The following is a 19,572-nucleotide window of genomic DNA, read 5'->3' on the forward strand; positions in this document are numbered from 1 at the left end:
CGCTGTGGAGCAGCGCGGTGCTGGCGCTGCGGGAGCTGGACGCGAACGACAACGCACCGGTGTTCGCGGAGGCGAGCTACAGCGCCCGGCTGCCCGAGAACAACGCGGCGGGCGCGCTGGTGCTGACGGTGCGGGTGGCGTACGCGGACTGGGGGCAGAACGCGCGCGTGCGGTACCGGCTGTGGGAGGGGCGGGTGCGGGGCGCGCCGCTCTCGTCGTACGTGTCGGTGCAGGCGGAGACGGGCGCGCTGTACGCGCTGCGCTCGTTCGACTATGAGGAGGTGCGCGAGGTGGGGCTGTGGGTGCGGGCGGAGGACGGCGGCGCGCCGGCGCTGAGCAGCAACGTGTCGGTGCGGCTCGTGATCGTGGACAAGAACGACAACGCGCCGCAGGTGCTGTACCCGTCGCAGGCGCAGGGCTGGGGCTGGGGCTGGGGCTGGACGTGCGTGGAGCTGGCGGCGCGCTCGGCGGAGGCCGGGGCGCTGGTGGCCAAGGTGGTGGCGGTGGACGCGGACGCGGGGCAGAACGCGTGGCTGTCGTACGAGATGGCCAAGGCGACGGAGTCGGGGCTGTTCCGCGAGGGGCTGCACGCGCCATTCCCGAGTAGACGGAGTGCGGGGCTGTGCACTCGGGCTCTGGGCAGCGGGGAGCGGGCCAAGACGCGTCGCCGCTGCCGGCTCTGCCCGTGCGCTCGGAGCCCGGCGGCAGCCCCGCAGGACTCTGATTCCCTGCGCTTCTGTCCCCGGCGCGGTGTGCTCGGAGCCCTGCGGCGGGACCCCACACGGGCGAGCGGCCGGCAGCCGCGCGTGTGCGCACGGGTCCGTGTGGCGGTGCGAGCCGGCGGCGCGGGCAGCGGGCGGCAGCGGGCGCAGTCCCGCCGCGGGCCGCAGGGTGGTGCTGCCGGCCAAGGCGGCGCCGAGCGGCTGCGGGCGGGGAGGTGGCTCCTAGCCCAGCCCGTCCCAGCCCAGCCCAGCCCAGCTCAGCCCAGCCGAGCCGGGCAACTGCGGCGGCGAGAGGAGCCCAGTGCCACCCGCTTCCGGACCACGGCGGTCGCGCTCCGGGCCGCCAGCCGGACTCGGCGAGACGGAGGCCGCCCGCCCGCTTGCCACCCGCCCGCCGCGCTGCTGCCCGGCGCCGCTTTCCGCGGAGGACTGCGCGGGCGATCCGCGAGACGGAGGCTGTCCGCCGCCCCGACATGGCGACCGCAAGGCAAGTGCTCTGTCTCTCTGCTTTCCTCTGCCTGCCGCACGCTCTCTCCGAGCCCATGCGCTACTCCGTGACCGAGGAGGCGGCGAGCGGCTCCGTGGTAGCCAACGTGGCGGAGGACGCGGGACTGTCCCCGGCGCAGCTCTCGGCTCGCCGCGCCCGCCTGGCCTCGGAGGACGGCCGGCAGCACTTTCGCTTAGACCGCGGCACCGGCCGCCTGGTCGTGGTGGAGAGGCTGGACCGGGAGGAGCTGTGCGGGCAGTCCGATACCTGCACGCTCTCCTTCGAGCTGCTGCTGGCAAACCCGCTGCAGTTCTTTCGGGTCGAGGTGGCCGTGGAGGACATCAATGACCATTCGCCCGTTTTCCCGGAGGAGCGAGTCACCTTTAAGATCCTGGAAACGAGCAACCCGGGCTCGCTTTTCCCGCTGGAGGGGGCTCGGGACCTGGATGTTGGCAGCAACAGCGTGCAAGCTTACAGCATTGCTCCCGAGAATGAGTACTTTCGTGTCTCCTTTGGGAGTGAGAATGAGGATGAGAAATATATTGAACTGATCTTGGAAAAGCCACTGGACAGAGAGGAGCAGGCTGAGTTGGGTTTCAGTGTCATTGCTGTGGACGGGGGCTCTCCACCCAGGAGTGGGACCACCCAAATCCACATTATTGTTCTGGATGTCAATGACAACGTTCCCATCTTCACCCAGAAGGTGTATAGTGGGCAGGTTTTGGAAAATGCGGCTGAGGGCTCTGTGGTTCTCAGTGTTGTGGCAATTGATCAGGATGCGGGACTTAATGGAGACATCTCCTACCAGTTCAGCCAAGGGGCAGGCCACAGTCACGCAGCATTTGCAATTGACCCCTCGAGTGGTGAAATTAAACTGACAAAGCCTCTGGACTTTGAGGCAGCAGAGAAATACGAGCTCAGTGTGCGGGCCACAGATGGTGGGGGCCTGTCGGCAATCTGCAGGGTGTTGGTGGAGGTGGTGGATGTGAACGACAATGCACCGGAGGTGGTGGTCAGTTCCTTCAGCAGCCCCCTCCCTGAGAACGCATTACCTGGGACAGTGGTGGCCCTCTTTGCTGTCAGGGACCGGGACACTGGTGCCAACGGGAAGATCTCCTGTGCCCTTGCAGACCAGCTGTTGTTCTCCTTGCGTCCAGCGTATAAGAATTACTATGAGGTGGTGACTGTGAGCACGCTGGACCGGGAGGAGACAGCACGGCACATCCTTACTGTCACAGCAGCAGACGCTGGTTCACCTCCTCTCACGACGACCCAGACCTTCACGGTGGACATCTTGGATGTCAATGACAACGCACCAGTCTTCAACCAGACATCATACACCATGTACATACGTGAGAACAATGTCCCCAAGGCGCTGGTTGGATCTGTCAGTGCTGCTGATGCTGACGTGGGTCCCAATGCCAAGGTGACGTATTCACTGGCAGCAGCCCACTCCACAGAGCATCCCCCCTGCTCCTGCATCTCCGTGAACTCTGAGAATGGGTATGTGTTTGTGCTGCGACCCCTGGACTACGAGCAGGTGAGGCAGATCGAGGTCTTGGTGAGTGCCTCTGATGCAGGGTCTCCTCCCCTTACTGCCAATGTCACCGTCCACCTTGTTGTGGTGGACGAGAACGACAATGCCCCACTGGTGCTGCACCCGTCCCAGGACAGCAGCCCACCTTCAAGCGAGCTGCTGCCCATGTCAGCGGAGGCAGGGTACCTCATCACCAAAGTGGTTGCTGTTGATGCCGACTCGGGTCAGAACTCGTGGCTCTCGTACCAGCTGCTGAGGGCCACCGACCCTGGGCTGTTTGCAGTGGGTGCCCAAAGTGGGGAGGTGCAGCTGAGGAGGCCAGTGACAGAGAAAGATGCTGTGAAGCAGAAGCTCATCGTCCTGGTGCGAGACAACGGGCGGCCACCACTGTCAGCTACTGCTGCACTGAGCGTACTCCTGCTCAAGGACTTCTCAGACATGCGCCTACCACAGAGCAGCCTGGCCATGGAGGATGAGGGTGGCTCCCTGACAACCTATTTAATCATTTCATTGGCCTTTGTCTCGCTCCTCTTCCTCACATTCACATCAGCCTTCGTCGCTCACAAGGTGTGCAAGAGAAAGAAGCTGAAGGGTGGACATGTGCTTTATGGCACTGGCAACTTGCAGAGCGGCGTGGGTGATGCGGCCACTGTGGGGACCCTGCCCCACGCCTATTGCTATGAGATCAGCCTCACAACAGGCTCGGGCAGCAGCGAGTTCAAGTTCCTGAAGCCCATCCTCCCCAGCTTGCCACCACAGCACTGTGCCACGGGCAGGGGCACCGACGATGAAGAGGATTTCTCCTGTGGCCCTATTGCTGCAGAGGATGTGCCACGACGCAATCCTGGGATGCTCTCTGCGGAACAGTTCAACAGTCTTTCCTTTAACTAGCATGGAGTCGCTATGGCCAGAGTCGTCATGGCTCGTGATAGCAAGGGACCTCTGTTATAGCAGATGGGCATGGTTCCTCCAGAAGAAATCTGCATTTGCAATTGGTGTGACCAATTTTCCTGTAATGCTATGTCAGAAGAAAATTTGTCTCCCTCTTCAAATAACAAAGAAAAAAAGAAATCTTAAGGTGTTCTCACTCTGACACTGGCAGGTTTCAGTTCTATTACGTCTGTTTCTGAAATGCTTTAAAAGTGGGGTTAGCTGCAGCGTGCTCATAGAAGTTCTTGTCTTGTTTGCTGTTTACACAATACCACGGACCTCTTATTCTGTGCTGTAACACAATGGCAGATAGAAGACACCTTTGCTGAATTGCATGTAACCCTCCTTCTTGGTCAGAAATGCAAGGAAGTTGTGAGTATTGTATTACAATATGGTGCAAGCATGGGTCTCTTTATTGTCTGGGTTCTGGATGTCTCTGAGATGTGTGGACTCTGTGTGTTATTGCCTTCTGGTCTCTACATCTGCATGGGGGTTGTGTGTCTGCATATGTTGTACTGGGGCTTCCCAGTGAAGCGAGGAGTTGCTCCCATTCTGCCATTGCGATGCTCTGAATTCCATCTCAGCAGGCAAGAAGGCTATTTTGACCCTTTTTATGTTCAGCGATCTCATCTTCTCTAGGGGATAGCACTAAAATGGATGAGATCTTCCTTTGGCCCATGAGATGGGGGTGGGCGGGCTGTGTCCTTAGAATTCACTTGGAAAACCAACAGCTCTAATGGTGTTCAGAAAGAAAGGAATGGAATGGAATGGAATGGAATGGAATGGAATGGAATGGAATGGAATGAAGTGGAATGGAATGGAATGGAATGGAATAGAATAGAATAGAATAGAATAGAATAGAATAGAATAGAATAGAATAGAATAGAATAGAATAGAATAGAATACTTCAATTGGAAGGGACCCATATGAACCATCTAGTCCAAATTCCTGGCCTCTTCAGGGCTTATCAAATGTTCAGGGCATTGTCCAACTGCGTCTTCAACATTGACAGGCATGGGGCATTGACCACCTCTGTAGGAAGCCAGCTCCAGTGTTTCACCATGCTCCCTGGAAAGAAATGCATGCACATGTCACATCCGAACCTCCTCGCTGCAGCTTTGAACTGTTCTCATGCATCCTATCACTGGATACGTGGGAGAAGAGATCACAAGCTCCCTCTCCACTTCCCCTCCTCAGGAAGCTGTGGAGAGGATTGAGGTGTCCCCTCAGTCTCCTTTTCACCAGAGTACATAATCCGAAATCGTTAGGCAACCTTATAGGACATTCCTTCCAGCCCTGTCCCCGTCTTTGTTGTCCTTCTCTGGATGCATTCAAGAACGTTTACATCCTTCAAATATCATGCAGTCCAGAACCGCGTACAGTTCTCAAGGTGAAGCTGCTGAATACAATACACACTGATGGCATGTTTTGGGCCTGCTGCCAAGCCACACCCCTAGATCCCTTTCTGCAGGGCTGCTCTCCATCCACTCCCATCCCCATTAATACCTGTGCCCAGTATTACTTCATCCCAGGTGCAGAATCTGGCATTAGAACTCATTAATTTTCATGCCCTTGATGATTGCCTAATGCTCCAGTCTATCTGGAGCCCTCTGCCAGGTCTCTTGTCTCTCAAGAGTCAACAGCACCTTGCACTTTGGTATCATCAGCAAAGTTGCTAATGGGGCATTCATCTCCTGCATCCAGATTATTAATAAATGTAGGGAACAGAACTGGCCCTAGACCTGAACCCTGAGGAACACCAGTGGCGACTTGTCACCAGCCAGATGTAGCCCCATTCACTACAACCCTCTGAGCCCAAGTCTTCACTCACTTCTTCACCCAGCACACCATGAACCCATTCATCTCACAGTTGGACAAGGCCTCCAGAAAGATTCTGAGAGGGACGGTATCAAAAGCCTTACTAAAATCCAGAAAAACTCAATCCACCACCTTCCCTTCATCCCCAAGTTACGTGACCTGATCATAGAAGGATATCATTTTAGTTAAACAGGACTCTTCCTTGGAAAGCCCATCCTGACTGTGCCTGATGAATGCGTTTTTCTTCAGATGTCTTTCGGCAGCACCCAGTGTGGCGTTCTCCATAATTTTCTGAGGAGCTGAGGGAAGACTCACGGGACTGTAGCTTCCTTGGTCTTCCCTCACATCCTTCTTGCAGATTGGAAGCACATTGGCTAGCTTCCAGTCAGCAGGGCCCTCTCCAGAGTCCGAAGACCTTTGGTAGGTGATTGAGAGGGGTCCTAACATAACATCTGCTAGCTCCTTCAGTAGTCTGAGGTGAATATCATCAGGCCCAATGGGACTTGTGAGCTCTCAGCTGATATAGCTGGTCCCTTACCATTTCAGTGTCCACCAATGGATAGTCACTGTTCCCTCACTCGTGGTCTTCTGACTCAGTGCACGGGGCAGCCCAAGATGTATCAATACTCTTAAAGACTGGGCAAGAAAAGTACTGAATGCCTCTGCTGCTTCTTCATCCCTGTTAGTCAGGTAACCATCTTGCACAAATACCAGTCAGTTTTCTTTAGACCTCCTCTTGCTATTAACATACTTAAGAAAGCATTTCTGGATGTCTGACAGAGCACTGGCCACCTCCAACTCTGACTGAGCTATTGCCTACCGATTCTGCTCCCTGCATATACGAATAACACCTCTGCAATCCTCGTGCAAAGCCTGACCTTGCTTCCAGACATGGTGCAGTTGCATTTTTCTCTTGAGCTCAATGAGGAGTTCCCTGTTTGGCCAAACTGGTCTTCTGCCCACTTGCTTGCTTTCTGACACAGCGGAATTGTCTGCTAATAAACTGTAAATGTACAGAGTTGTGAAAACAGGTTCATTGCCTTTGGGCACATTGTCAGGAAACTTCACAAGTTGCTTGAAAAGGCTTTGTCTGAGGGTAGGAGCCAGATGAACTCGGAGAAGGGCCATTGAGTTTGGTCTTGTCATAGCTGCTGTGGAATTCAGAGGCTTCTTGGTGGGAGTGGAAAGCTGTCCCGATGAGATTTTCTTGGTTAGTGGTAGAGCATTTGCATTCTCCTTTTTGCCCTTTCTCCTTCTCACCCTTTCTCCTTCCCCTCTGTGAAGTGTGTGTGAGCATTGTCTTGCCTGTTCCTCTTAAGCAGGGCTGTCGCCCCGTGTATAATCACAAGGTGTTTGAATGAAGGCAGTGTGGCATGGAATATTGGGAAATCTTCACATTGTTTTATGCAGCAGTTGTAAACTGTACCGCTGTGAACTGGGATACCCTTGTGTGCAAAAGTGAAATAAAGAGAACACCCGAATGCCTTGTGCGGATACAGTAGTCAATGCAGAGTTGTTCTTTCTCACAAAGCGCTGTCAAAGTTTGCAGCGTCAACGTGGCAAAAGCGCTGGGAGAGAGGAGACCCCAGCCCCTCCTCCAGAGCAGGAAAGAGGGAGCTGCTAAGAAGCGGCAGCTCTGACTCAGCATGGGCGGGGTGGAGTGTGACAGCAGCCACAGCCCCTGACATACACGAGCAGCCCCTGGGGAGCATGAGCAACCAGCAGCGCAGGTGAACAAGGCCGGCAAAGAGGGTGCGGCGCAGCAGTTTTCGTGGGCAGGGTGTGCAGGGAAGGTGTGCAGGCAGGGCGCAGTTCCCCTCCTGGCAGTCCAACTAGTGGACATGGCCCTCCCAGGTGACATCTTCGGAATGATTTCCACCCATGGGAAAGCTGTTGGCAGAAAGAGCGTGAGGACCCAGATGGAGGTTCCACACAAACACACAGCTGTCCAGGTCTCTTGGTGCAGGGAGTGCCTGAGCCTGGCGCTTTTGCTGGAGGAGAGCAGAGACAGCAGCTGTGTTTGGTGTGGCCAGGTAAGTGGTCTGCTGAGCCTGGTGGCAGAACTGAAAGAGGAAGTGGAGAGGTTAAGGAACATCAGGGAATGTGAGAGGGAGATTGACTGGTGGAGCCGCACCCTGCCATCCCTGAGGCCAAGGCAGCAGGAGGCGGCTCCACAAGAAGCAGAGGACCCCCTATCCTCTTGCCACCAAGCAGACAGAGGGGACCTAAGAGACAGGGGGGAATGGAAACAGGTCCCTGCTCAGGACGGCAAGCGAATCCCCTCCCGGCCTCCCTCACCTCCCCAACTGCCCTTCAGCAACAGATACAGGGCCCTGGAATGTGAGTGCCTGGCAAATGAGGATGTGGGTGAAGGTGCATCCAGGGGGTTGCCTAGGATGAGCGAGTCAGTCATCCCCTTGTATTATGACTGCCCCAGCTAAGAAGAAAAGGCTTCAGGGCACTGGGGTGGCTGGTTGAAGGATCAGGGACACAGGTGGTGTTTTCTTCAATCCCGTCAGTGGCAGGGAAGAGCACTGAAAGGGGCAGGAAAACTCACCTGATTAACAGGTGGCTCAGAGACTGGTGCCATTGGTGGAATTTTGGTTTCTTTGATCATGGGGAGGTTTACATGGCACCGGGCCTGCTGGCAACAGATGGAGTCCAACTGTCTCCAAGAGGAAAAAGAATTCTTGCCCACGAGCTGGCAGGGTTCATTGAGATGGCTTTAAACTAGGTTCGAAGGGGGAAAGGGACATCACCCAACTCACTAGAGATGAGCCCAGGCATGGCATGGCAGTGTCAGGGGTGAGATCAAGAGCCCAGCTCAAGTGTGTCTACACAAAAGCACACAGCATGGGCAATACACAGCTGGAGCTGGAAGCCATTGTACAGCAGGACAGCTATGACTTGGTTGCCATCACAGAAACGCGGTGGGGACGCAGGATGTAGAGAAGGCAGAGTTACTGAATGCATTCTTTGCTTCAGTTGTCAGTGCTAAGGCCAGCCCTCAGGAATCCAGGCCCTGGAGGTAAGGGAGGAAGCCTGCAGAAAGGATGACCTTCCCTTGGTTGAGGAGGACTGTGTGAGAGATCACTTATGCAATCTGGACGCTCCATGAATCCATGGGCCCCGATGGAAAGCACCTACGAGTACTGAGGGAGCTGACAGATGTCATTGCAGAGTCGCTCTCTGTCATGTTTGGAAGGTTCTGGAGGACAGGAGAGGTGCCCGAGGACTGGAGCAAAGCCAATGTCACTCTAGTCTTCAAAAACGGCAAGAAGGAGGATCGAGGGAACTACAGACCGGTCAGCCTTACCTCCATCCTGGGAAAGATGATGGAGCAACTCATTGTGATCATCACCAAGTAAGTGGAGGAAAAGAAGATTATCAGGAGTAGTCAGCATGGATTGAACCAGGGGAAATCATGCTTGACCAATCTGATAGCTTTCTACGATGGCAAGAGTGGCTGGGTAGATGAGGGGAGAGCAGTGGATGTTGTCTACCTCGACTGCAGCAAGGCTTTTGACACTGTCTCCCAGAATATCCTCCTAAGCAAGTTCAGGAAGTGTGGGCTGGAGGAGTGTTCAGTGAGGTGGATTGAAAACTGGCTGAATGGCAGAGCTCAGAGGGTTGTCATCATCGGCGCTGAGTCTAGTTGGAGGCCTGTAAGTAGTGGTATCACACAGGGCTCAGTGCTTGGCCCAGTTTTGTTCAACTTCTTCATCAATGATCTGTATGAAGAGTTAGCGTGTACTCTCAGCAAGTTTGCTGATGACACAAAAATGCAAGGAGTTGTGGACACACCAGAAGGCTGTACTGCCATGCAGCGAGACCTGGACAGGCTGGAGAGTTAGGCGCAGAGGAACCTGATGAAGTTCAACAAGGTCCAGTGCAGGGTCCTTCAGCTGGAGAGGAGCAACCCCATGCACCAGTACAGGCTGGGGCCGGACCTGCTGGAGAGCAGCTCTGCGGAGAGGGAGCTGGTTTTGCTGGTGGATGACAGGTTAACCCTGAGCCACCAGTGCGCTCTTGTTGCCAAGAAGGCCAATAGTATCCTGGGGTGCATGAAGAAGAGTGTGACCAGCAGGTCGAGGGAGGTTCTCCTCCCCATCTACTCTGCCCTAGAGAGGCCCCATCTGGAGTCCTGTGTCCAGTTGTGGGCTCTCTGGTTCAAGAAAGATGAGGAGATATGAGTCCAGCGGAGAGACATGAGGATGATTCGGGGACTGGAGCATCTCTCCTAAGAGGAAAGACTGAGGGAGCTGGGCTTGTTCACCCTGAAGAGCAGAAGGCTGACAGTGGACCTTATAAATGCCTACAAGTGTTTTAAAGTTGGGTGTCAGTATGGGGTCAGACTCTTTTCAGTGGTGCCCAGCAACAGGACAAGGGGCAACAGGCACAAATTGAAGCATAGGAAATTCCAGCTGAACACGAGGAAGACCTTCTACACTAGGAGGGTGACAGAGCACTGGAACAGGTTGCCCAGAGAGGCTGTGGAGTCTCCTTCTCGGGACATATTCAAGACCCACCTGGACAAGGTCCTGTGCAGCCTGCTTTAGGTGACCCTGCTTCAGCAGGAGGGTAGGACTAGATGACCCAGAGAGATCCATTCCAACCTCTACCTTTCTGTGATTCTGTGCTTCTGTGATTCTGCGATCCTGTGAACTTTTGATATTAACTTTCTTATATTCTCCCTTCTCTGAGATAAAGATTGACAAAGTACATCACTTCAGTCTGGAGGCACAGCTGGTAGAGCATTCAGGAAAGATGGGAGCAGGGAATTGCTGGCAGGCCTCTGCAGGTCTTCTGAGCACTGAGCTTCTGGCTGCCGCAGAGCCCAGTTTGATCCAGGTCAGGGGAAACTGGTTGCTCTGCCAAGGGGGTCCTGAGTGGGGAAAGGCCTGTGCAAAGCAGTGAGGTGGGTGACGGTAGGCTTTCCAGTTCTCCCCACAGTTCCATCTGCAGATGGGAATGGTGAGGTGGTGTAGGGTAACAGGTTTTTTTTCTAAATGTTTTGGGCGATGGATGGCAGAAAGATGGTGTGCATGTTTGGGGGAAGACAGGGAGGTGGACATTTGGTGAGCAAAACCGGCTGGCACTGAGATGCTTTGATCTTGGAAATGCAGAGGACTAGAGGTGCCCCTTGCACAAGGCCCTGATGAAAAGGTAAGTTCCTGAGGACCCGCTAGTGTAGCGATGCTGACCAGAAGACCGTTGTACATCAATGAGTGAATAACCCAGAATCCAGTTAACCTGGGCAGAACCATTGTATCGTTTAGGTTGAAAAAGATCCTTGAGACAACTGAGTCCAGCTGTTACCGTAACACTACCAAGTCCAGCACTAAACCGTGTTCCTAAGCACCACATGCAGGGATGATGACTCAAACTCTTCCCTGGGCAGTCTGTTCCAACACTTGACAATCCTTTGGGTGAAGAAGTTTTTCCTAATATGCAATCTAAAACTCCTCTGGCAGAACTTTTAGACTATTTCCTCGACTTACGTGGCTGGAGTCCTGTGGGAAGCTACTCCTGTCAGTGTTCTCCGCATCTGAAGTGTGGTGGGATTATTTATGCCAGTCACTTCCACTACTGTGAGCTCTAGTAAACAGCATTGTAAAGACATGTTGATGAATCAGCGTGTGTCTCTTACTAGGATGACAAGGAACCAGCCCCTCCCGGTGTAAAACCGCTGCTCTCGGGTCATTCCAGCTCAAAGGGTTTGTGTGTCTGATGCAGTGCTTATGCCGATGGTTTATCACATTTTTTACCCTGTGAGAGGTGAGATGTTGTTGGGTGTATTGGAGGGTCTGAACACACTGCTGAGCTTTCCCGAGGGGCTCTTTGGAGGTGCCATTTCAAAACCAATGAGGAGGGCAGGACTCATTGGAGAGACTATCCTGGAGGCACATGTACGAACTGGAGGTGCAGGCACATGAAGGCGGTGACCTTTTCGGTGTGGCAAATGTGACACTCAAAGTGACAGACGTCAATGACAACAAGCTGAAACGGACAGTCACTTCTCAGCTGAACTCGACGTCGGAGGACGCCCCGTCGGGGACGGTGGTGGCCCTGCTGCAAAGTGACGGTGCGGGCAGCGGACGGCGGGTCGCCGGCGCTGTGGAGCAGCGTGGTGCTGGCGCTGCGGGTGCTGGACGTGAACGACAACGCGCCGGTGTTCGCGGAGGCGAGCTACAGCGCCCGGCTGCCCGAGAACAACGCGGCGGGCGCGCTGGTGCTGACGGTGCGGGCGGCGGACGCGGACTGGGGGCAGAACGCGCGCGTGCGGTACCGGCTGTGGGAGGGGCGGGTGCGGGGCACGCCGCTCTCGTCGTACGTGTCGGTGCAGGCGGAGACGGGCGCGCTGTACGCGCTGCGCTCGTTCGACTACGAGAGAGTGCGCGAGGTGGGGCTGTGGGTGCGGGCGGAGGACGGCGGCGCGCCGGCGCTGAGCAGCAACGTGTCGGTGCGGCTCGTAATCGTGGAGAACGACAACGCGCCGCAGGTGCTGTACCCGCCGCCGCCGCCGGCGCAGGGCTGGGGCTGGGGCTGGGGCTGGGCGGGCGTGGAGCTGGCGGCGCACTCGGCGGAGCCCGGGGCGCTGGTGACCAAGGTGGTGGCGGTGGACGCGGACGCGGGGCAAAACGCGTGGCTGTCGTACGAGCTGGCCAAGGCAACGGAGCCGGGGCTGTTCCGCGTGGGGCTGCACGCGCCATTCCCGAGTAGACGGAGTGCGGGGCTGTGCCCGCAGGCTCTGGGCAGCGGGGAGCGGGCCAAGACGCGTCGCAGCTGCCGGCGCTGCCCGTGCGCTCGGAGCCCGGCGGCAGCCCCGCAGGACTCTCGGCGCTGTTTCCCTGCGCTTCTGTACCCGGCGCGATGTGCGCGCGCCCTGCGGCGGGACCCCACGCGGGCGAGCGGCCGGCAGCCGCGCGTGTGCGCACGGGTCCGTGTGGCGGTGCGAGCCGGCGGCGCGGGCAGCGGGCGGCAGCGGGCGCAGTCCCGCCGCGGGCCGCAGGGTGGTGCTGCCGGCCAAGGCGGCGCCGAGCGGCTGCGGGCGGGGAGGTGGCTCCTAGCCCAGCCCGTCCCAGCCCAGCCCAGCCCAGCTCAGCCCAGCCGAGCCGGGCAACTGCGGCGGCGAGAGGAGCCCAGTGCCACCCGCTTCCGGACCACGGCGGTCGCGCTCCGGGCCGCCAGCCGGACTCGGCGAGACGGAGGCCGCCCGCCCGCTTGCCACCCGCCCGCCGCGCTGCTGCCCGGCGCCGCTTTCCGCGGAGGACTGCGCGGGCGATCCGCGAGACGGAGGCTGTCCGCCGCCCCGACATGGCGACCGCAAGGCAAGTGCTCTGTCTCTCTGCTTTCCTCTGCCTGCCGCACGCTCTCTCCGAGCCCATGCGCTACTCCGTGACCGAGGAGGCGGCGAGCGGCTCCGTGGTAGCCAACGTGGCGGAGGACGCGGGACTGTCCCCGGCGCAGCTCTCGGCTCGCCGCGCCCGCCTGGCCTCGGAGGACGGCCGGCAGCACTTTCGCTTAGACCGCGGCACCGGCCGCCTGGTCGTGGCGGAGAGGCTGGACCGGGAGGAGCTGTGCGGGCAGTCCGACACCTGCACGCTCTCCTTCGAGCTGCTGCTGGCAAACCCGCTGCAGTTCTTTCGGGTCGAGGTGGCCGTGGAGGACATCAATGACCATTCGCCCGTTTTCCCGGAGGAGCGAGTCACCTTTAAGATCCTGGAAAGGAGCGACCCGGGCTCGCGTTTCCCGCTGGAGGGGGCTCGGGACCTGGATGTTGGCAGCAACAGCGTGCAGGCTTACAGCATTGCTCCCAAGAATGAGTACTTTAATATATCGTTTGGGAGTCGGATTAAGGGCAAGAAGTACATTGAATTGGTGTTGGAAAAGCCTCTAGACAGAGAGGAGCAGGCGGAGTTGGGTTTCAGTGTCATTGCTGTGGACGGGGGCTCTCCACCCAGGACTGGCAGCACTCAGATCCACATTGTTGTTCTGGATGTCAATGATAACTCTCCGGTCTTCACGCAAGAGCTATATGTCGTGCAGGTTTTGGAAAATGCCGCTGAGGGCTCTGTGGTTCTCAGTGTTGTGGCAACTGATCAGGATGCGGGAATTAATGGAGACATCTCCTACCAGTTCAGCCAAGGGGCAGGCCACAGTCACGCAGCATTCGCAATTGACCCCTCGAGTGGTGAAATTAAACTGACAAAGCCTCTGGACTTTGAGGCAGCAGAGAATTATGAGCTCAGTGTGCGGGCCACAGATGGTGGGGGCCTGTCGGCAATCTGCAGGGTGTTGGTGGAGGTGGTGGATGTGAACGACAATGCACCGGAGGTGGTGGTCAGTTCCTTCAGCAGCCCCCTCCCTGAGAACGCATTACCTGGGACAGTGGTGGCCCTCTTTGCTGTCAGGGACCGCGATACTGGTGCCAACGGGAAGATCTCCTGTGCCCTTGCAGACCAGCTGTTGTTCTCCTTGCGTCCAGCCTATAAGAATTACTATGAGGTGGTGACTGTGAGCACGCTGGACCGGGAGGAGACAGCACGGCACATCCTTACTGTCACAGCAGCAGACGCTGGTTCACCTCCTCTCACGACGACCCAGACCTTCACGGTGGACATCTTGGATGTCAACGACAACGCACCAGTCTTCAACCAGACATCATACACCATGTATATACATGAGAACAATGTCCCCACGGTGCTGGTTGGAGCCGTCAGTGCTGCTGATGCTGACGTGGGTCCCAATGCCAAGGTGACGTATTCGCTGGCAGCAGCCCACTCCACAGAGCAGCCCCCCTGCTCCTGCATCTCTGTGAACTCTGAGAATGGGTATGTGTTTGTGCTGCGACCCCTGGACTACGAGCAGGTGAGGCAGATCGAGGTCTTGGTGAGTGCCTCCGATGCAGGGTCTCCTCCCCTTACTGCCAATGTCACCGTCCGCCTTGTTGTTGTGGACGAGAACGACAATGCCCCACTGGTGCTGCACCCGTCCCAGGACAGCAGCCCACCTTCAAGCGAGCTGCTGCCCATGTCAGCGGAGGCAGGGTACCTCATCACCAAAGTGGTTGCTGTCGATGCCGACTCGGGTCAGAACTCGTGGCTCTCGTACCAGCTGCTGAGGGCCACCGACCCTGGGCTGTTTGCAGTGGGTGCCCAAAGTGGGGAGGTGCAGCTGAGGAGGCCAGTGACAGAGAAAGATGCCACGAAGCAGAAGCTCGTCGTCCTGGTGCGAGACAACGGGCGGCCACCACTGTCGACCACTGCTACACTGAGCGTACTCCTGCTCAAGGACTTCTCAGACATGCGCCTACCACAGAGCAGCCTGGCCATGGAGGATGAGGGTGGCTCCCTGACAACCTATTTAATCATTTCATTGGTCTTTGTCTCACTCCTCTTCCTTGCTTCTACAGCAGCCTTCATCGCTCACAAGGTGTGCAAGAGTAAGGATCCAAAGGGTGGACATGTGCTTTATGGCACCGGCAACTTGCAGAGCAGCCTGGGTGATGCAGCCACTGCGGGGACCCTGCCCCACGCCTATTGCTATGAGATCAGCCTCACAACGGGCTCGGGCAGCAGCGAGTTCAAGTTCCTGAAGCCCATCCTCCCCAGCTTGCCACCACAGCACTGTGCCACAGGCAGGGGCACCAACGATGAACAAGATTTCTCCTGTGGCCCTATTGCTGCAGAGGATGTGCCACGACGCAATCCTGGGATGCTCTCTGCAGAACAGTTCAACAGTCTTTCCTTTAACTAGCATGGACTCTCTACCACCAGGAGCTTCATGGCTTGTGATATAAATGGACCTGTGATGTAACAGTTGGGAAAGATTCCTCCAGAGGAAATCTGCATTTTTAATAATCATGAACGAATTCCCTCAGGTTCTAAGTCAGAAGAAATGTTGTCTTTCCCTTCAAGAAACAAAGAAACAAAAGAAACTAAACGCTAATTCACTGTGACACAGGTTTCAGTTCTGTGATGTCTGTTTCTGAAATGCTTTGAGAGTGGGGTTAGCTGCACCGTTCTCAGATACGGTTTTGTCTTGTTTGCTGTCTAGGCAAGACCATGATCCTCTTATTCTGTACTGTAATGCAATGGCAGATAAATGACATCCTTCCTGAAATGCATGTAGCCCTCCTTCTTGGTCAGAAATCCAAGGAAGTTGTGAATACTGTATTACAGTGTGGTGCAAGCACGGGGCTCTTTATTGTCTGTTTTCTGGATGTTGCTGTCTGAGATGTGTGGGAACTGTGTGATTGGTCTTCTGGTCTCTATGTTCTCATAGGTGTTGTGTGTCTGCATACGAGGGCTTCCCAGTGAAGCGAGGAGTTGCTGCCATCCTGCCATTGCGATGCACTCCACTCCAGCTCAGCAAGCAAGAAGGCTATTTTGACCCTTTGTTTTTAGCGGCCTCGTCTTCTCTAGGGGATAGCAGTAAAATGGACGAAATCTTCTTTTGGCCCATTAGATGGGGTTTTGTGGGCTGTGTCCTTAGGACTGACTTGGAAAACCAGCAATACTAGTGGTGTTGAGATGGAATGAAATGAAATGAAATGGAATAGATTACTTCACTTGAAAGAAACCTAAAATGATCTTCTAGTCCAAATGCCTGACCACTTCAGGGCTTACCAAATGTTAAGGGCATTGTCCAAATGCCTTTACAACATTGACAGGCATAGAGCATCAATGACTTGTCTAGGAAGCCAGCTCCAGTGATTCACCACGCTCCCTGAAAATAAATGCATGCTCATGGCACATCCGAACCTCCTCGCCGCAGCTTTGAACTGTCCTCACTCATCCGATCACTGGATACGTGGGAGAAGAGATCACAAGCTCCCTCTCCACTTCCCCTCCTCAGGAAGCTGTGGAGAGAAATGAGGTTGCCCCTCAGGCTCCTTTTCTGCAGAGTACATAATCCCAAATCCTTAAGCAGCCTTATAGGACATTCCTTCCAGCCTGTCCCCAGCTTTGTTGTCCTCCTCTGAATGCATTCAGGAACCTTCACATCCTTCAAACATCATGCAGTCCAGAACTGCATGCAGTTCTCAAGGTGAAGCAACTGAACACAGTGGGACAATCCCTTCTATTGTGTGACTGGCCATGCTGCGTTTGGTGCACCGCAAGATGCAGTTTGCCCTCTTGGTTGCCAGGACACACTGCTGGCATGTTTTGGGCCTGCTGCCAACCAGCACACCCGGATCCCTTTCTGCAGGGCTGCTCTCCAGCCACTCCCCTCGCAATTTATACCTGTGCCCAGTGTTACTCCATCCCAGGTGTAGACTCTGGCATTTGAACTCGTTAAACTTCATGTCGTTGATGATTGCTCAGAGCTGTAATCTCTCTAGGTCCCTCTGCCAGTCCTCTTGTCCCTCAAGAGTCAACAGCACCTTCCACTTTGGTATCATCAGCAAAGTTACTAAAGGTGCATTCATCTCCTGCATCCAGATTATTAATATATGTAGGGAAGAGAACTGGCTCTAGAACTGAAACCTGAGGAACACCACTGGTGACTGGTCATCAGCCAGATGATGATCAACCCATTCACTACTAGACTTTGAGCCCTAGTCTTCACCCACTTCTTCACATAGCACACCATGAACCCACTCATCTCACAGTTGGACAAGGCCTCCAGAAGGATTCTGAGAGGGACGGTATCAAAAGCCTTACTAAAATCCAGAAAAGCTCAATCCACCACCTTCCCTTCATTTCCAAGGCACATGACCTTGTCATAGAAGGATATCATTTTAGTTAAACAGGGCTCTTCCTTGGTGAACCCATCCTGACTGTGCCTGATGACGGTGTTTTTCTTCAGATGTCTTTCAGCAGTACCCAGTTTGATGTTCAACATAGTTTTCCGAGGAGCTGAGGGAAGACTCACAGGACTGTAGCTTCCTGGGTGTTCCTTCACGCCTTTCATGTAAACTGGAAGCACACTGTCCAGCTTTCAGTCAGCAGGGCCCTCTCCAGAGTCCCAAAACCTTTGGTGGGTGATTGAGAAGAGTCCTAGCATAACAACCGCTAGTTCCTTAAGTACTCTGTAATGAATCCCATCGGGCCCAGTAGGACTTCTGAACATTCAGCTGATAGAGCTCTGCAATCTTCCTGCAAAGCCTGACCTTGCTTCCAGAGACGATGCAATTGCATTTTTCTCTTGAGCTGAATGAGGAGTTCCCTGTTTGGCCCAGCTGGTCTTCTGCCCCGCTTGATTAACTTCGGACACAGCAGAATTGCTTGCTAATAGACAATAACAATACAGAGTTGTGAAAACAGGTTCATTGCCTTTGGGCACATTGTCAGGAAACTTCACAAGCTGCTTGAAAAGGCTTTGTCTGAGGGTAGGAGCAAGATGAACTCGGAGAAGGGCCATTGAGTTTGGTCTTGTCATAGCTGCTGTGGAATTCAGAGGCTTCTTGGTGGGAGTGGAAAGCTGTCCCCATAAGATTTTCTTGGTTAGTGGTAGAGCACTTGCATTCTCCTTTTTGCCCTTTCTCCTTCTCACCCTTCCTCCTTCCCCTCTGTGAAGTGTGTGTGAGCATTTTCTTGCCTGTTCCTCTTAAGCAGGGCTGTCGCCCCGTGTATAATCACAAGGTGTTTGAATGAAGGCAGTGTGGCATGGAATATTGGGAAAGTTTTGTATGGTGTTTTTCAGCAGTTGTAAACTGTACCGCTGGGAACTGCGATTCCCTTGTGTGTAAAAGTGAAATAAAGAGAACACCCGAATGCCTTGTGTGGATACAGTAGTCAATGCAGAGTTGTTCTTTCTCACAAAGCTCTGTCAAATTTTGCAGCGGCAAGGTGGCAAAAGCGCCGGGAGAGAGGAGACCCCAGCCCCTCCCTCAGAGCAGGAAAGAGGGAGCTGCTAAGAAGCGACAGCTCTGACTCAGCATGGGCGGGGTGGAGTGTGACAGCAGCCAAAGCCCCTGACATACAAGAGCAGCCCCTGGGGAGCATGAGCAACCAGCAGCGCAGGTGAACAAGGCCGGCAAAGAGGGTGCGGCGCAGCAGTTTTCGTGAGCAGGGTGTGCAGGGAAGGTGTGCAGGCAGGGCGCAGTTCCCCTCCTGGCAGCCCAACTAGTGGACATCACCCTCCCAGGTGACATCTTCGGGATGATTTCCACCCATGGGAAAGCTGTTGGCAGAAAGAGCGTGAGGACCCAGATGGGGGTCCCGCACAAACACACAGCTGTCCAGGTCGCTTGGTGCAGGGAGTGCCTGAGCCTGGCGCTTTTGCTGGAGGGGAGCAGAGATAGCAGCTGTGTTTGGGGTGGCCAGGTAAATGATCTGCTGAGCCTGGTGGCAGAACTGAAAGAGGAAGTGGAGAGGTTAAGGAACATCAGGGAATGTGAGAGGGAGATTGACTGGTGGAGCAGCACCCTGCCATCCCTGAGGCCAAGGCAGCAGGAGGCGGCTCCACAAGAAGCAGAGGACCCCCTATCCTCTTGCCACCAAGCAGACAGAGGGGACCTAAGAGACAGGGGGGAATGGAAAAAGGTCCCTGCTCAGGACGGCAAGCGAGTCCCCTCCCGGCCTCCCTCACCTTCCCAGCTGCCCTTCAGCAACAGATACAGGGCCCTGGAATGTGAGTGCCTGGCAAATGAGGATGTGGGTGAAGGTGCATCCAGGGGGTTGCCTAGGACGAGTCAGTTATCCCCTTGTTCTATGACCGCCCTAGCTAAGAAGAAAAGGAGGGTAATTGTCTAGGCGATTCCCTAGTGAAGTAGACAGAGGGCATGATGTGCCGACCAGACCTATTCCACAGGGAATACTACTGCCTCCCTGGGGCCCAGGTTAGGGATGTTGCTAGGAAAGTGCCTGGTCTGCTGTGGCCCTCTGATTATTACCTGCTGTTGGTAATGCAGGTTGGTGGTGATGAAATCACGGAGAGAAGTCGCAAGACCATCAAAAGGGACTTCAGGGCAGTGGGGTGGCTGGTTGAAGGATCAGGGGCACAGGTGGTGTTTTCTTCAGTCCCATCAGTGGCAGGGAAGAGCACTGAAAGGGGCAGGAAAACTCACCTGATTAACAGGTGGCTCAGAGACTGGTGTCATCGGTGGAATTTTGGATTCTTTCATCATG

At 55.3% G+C, this 19,572-nt stretch overlaps 3 protein-coding genes across 3 annotated transcripts in view; all 3 read left to right on the forward strand.

Annotated features, from left to right (window-relative positions):
- Nucleotides 1–18,229, forward strand: part of LOC142364000 (protocadherin beta-16-like) — a 33,398-nt gene extending 15,169 nt beyond the window's left edge. Inside the window, exon 2 of the mRNA XM_075441972.1 lies at nucleotides 15,782–18,229. Within this exon, the coding sequence (XP_075298087.1) occupies nucleotides 15,782–15,889 (108 nt within the window). The 3' untranslated portion in view covers nucleotides 15,890–18,229. The remainder of the gene's footprint in view (nucleotides 1–15,781) is intronic.
- Nucleotides 959–6,982, forward strand: LOC142364018 (protocadherin beta-15-like). Its single transcript, XM_075442147.1, has one exon. It carries the CDS (start codon nucleotides 1,196–1,198, stop codon nucleotides 3,635–3,637), a length of 2,442 nt encoding a protein of 813 aa, XP_075298262.1. The 5' UTR covers nucleotides 959–1,195; the 3' UTR covers nucleotides 3,638–6,982.
- Nucleotides 12,578–15,788, forward strand: LOC142363998 (protocadherin beta-15-like). Its single transcript, XM_075441970.1, has one exon. The coding sequence runs from the start codon at nucleotides 12,812–12,814 to the stop codon at nucleotides 15,251–15,253; it is 2,442 nt and encodes an 813-aa protein (XP_075298085.1). The 5' UTR covers nucleotides 12,578–12,811; the 3' UTR covers nucleotides 15,254–15,788.
- Nucleotides 18,230–19,572: the final 1,343 nt, after the last annotated feature.

The sequence above is a fragment of the Opisthocomus hoazin genome, chromosome 23 (assembly GCF_030867145.1).
Source record: "Opisthocomus hoazin isolate bOpiHoa1 chromosome 23, bOpiHoa1.hap1, whole genome shotgun sequence".
NCBI classification, from domain to species: Eukaryota; Metazoa; Chordata; class Aves; order Opisthocomiformes; family Opisthocomidae; genus Opisthocomus; species Opisthocomus hoazin.

Bases quoted from the DNA above. Each gene is read 5' to 3' on its own strand.
- LOC142364018 (XM_075442147.1), top strand. From the start codon at position 1,196: ATGGCGACCGCAAGGCAAGTGCTCTGTCTCTCTGCTTTCCTCTGCCTG.
- LOC142363998 (XM_075441970.1), top strand. From the start codon at position 12,812: ATGGCGACCGCAAGGCAAGTGCTCTGTCTCTCTGCTTTCCTCTGCCTG.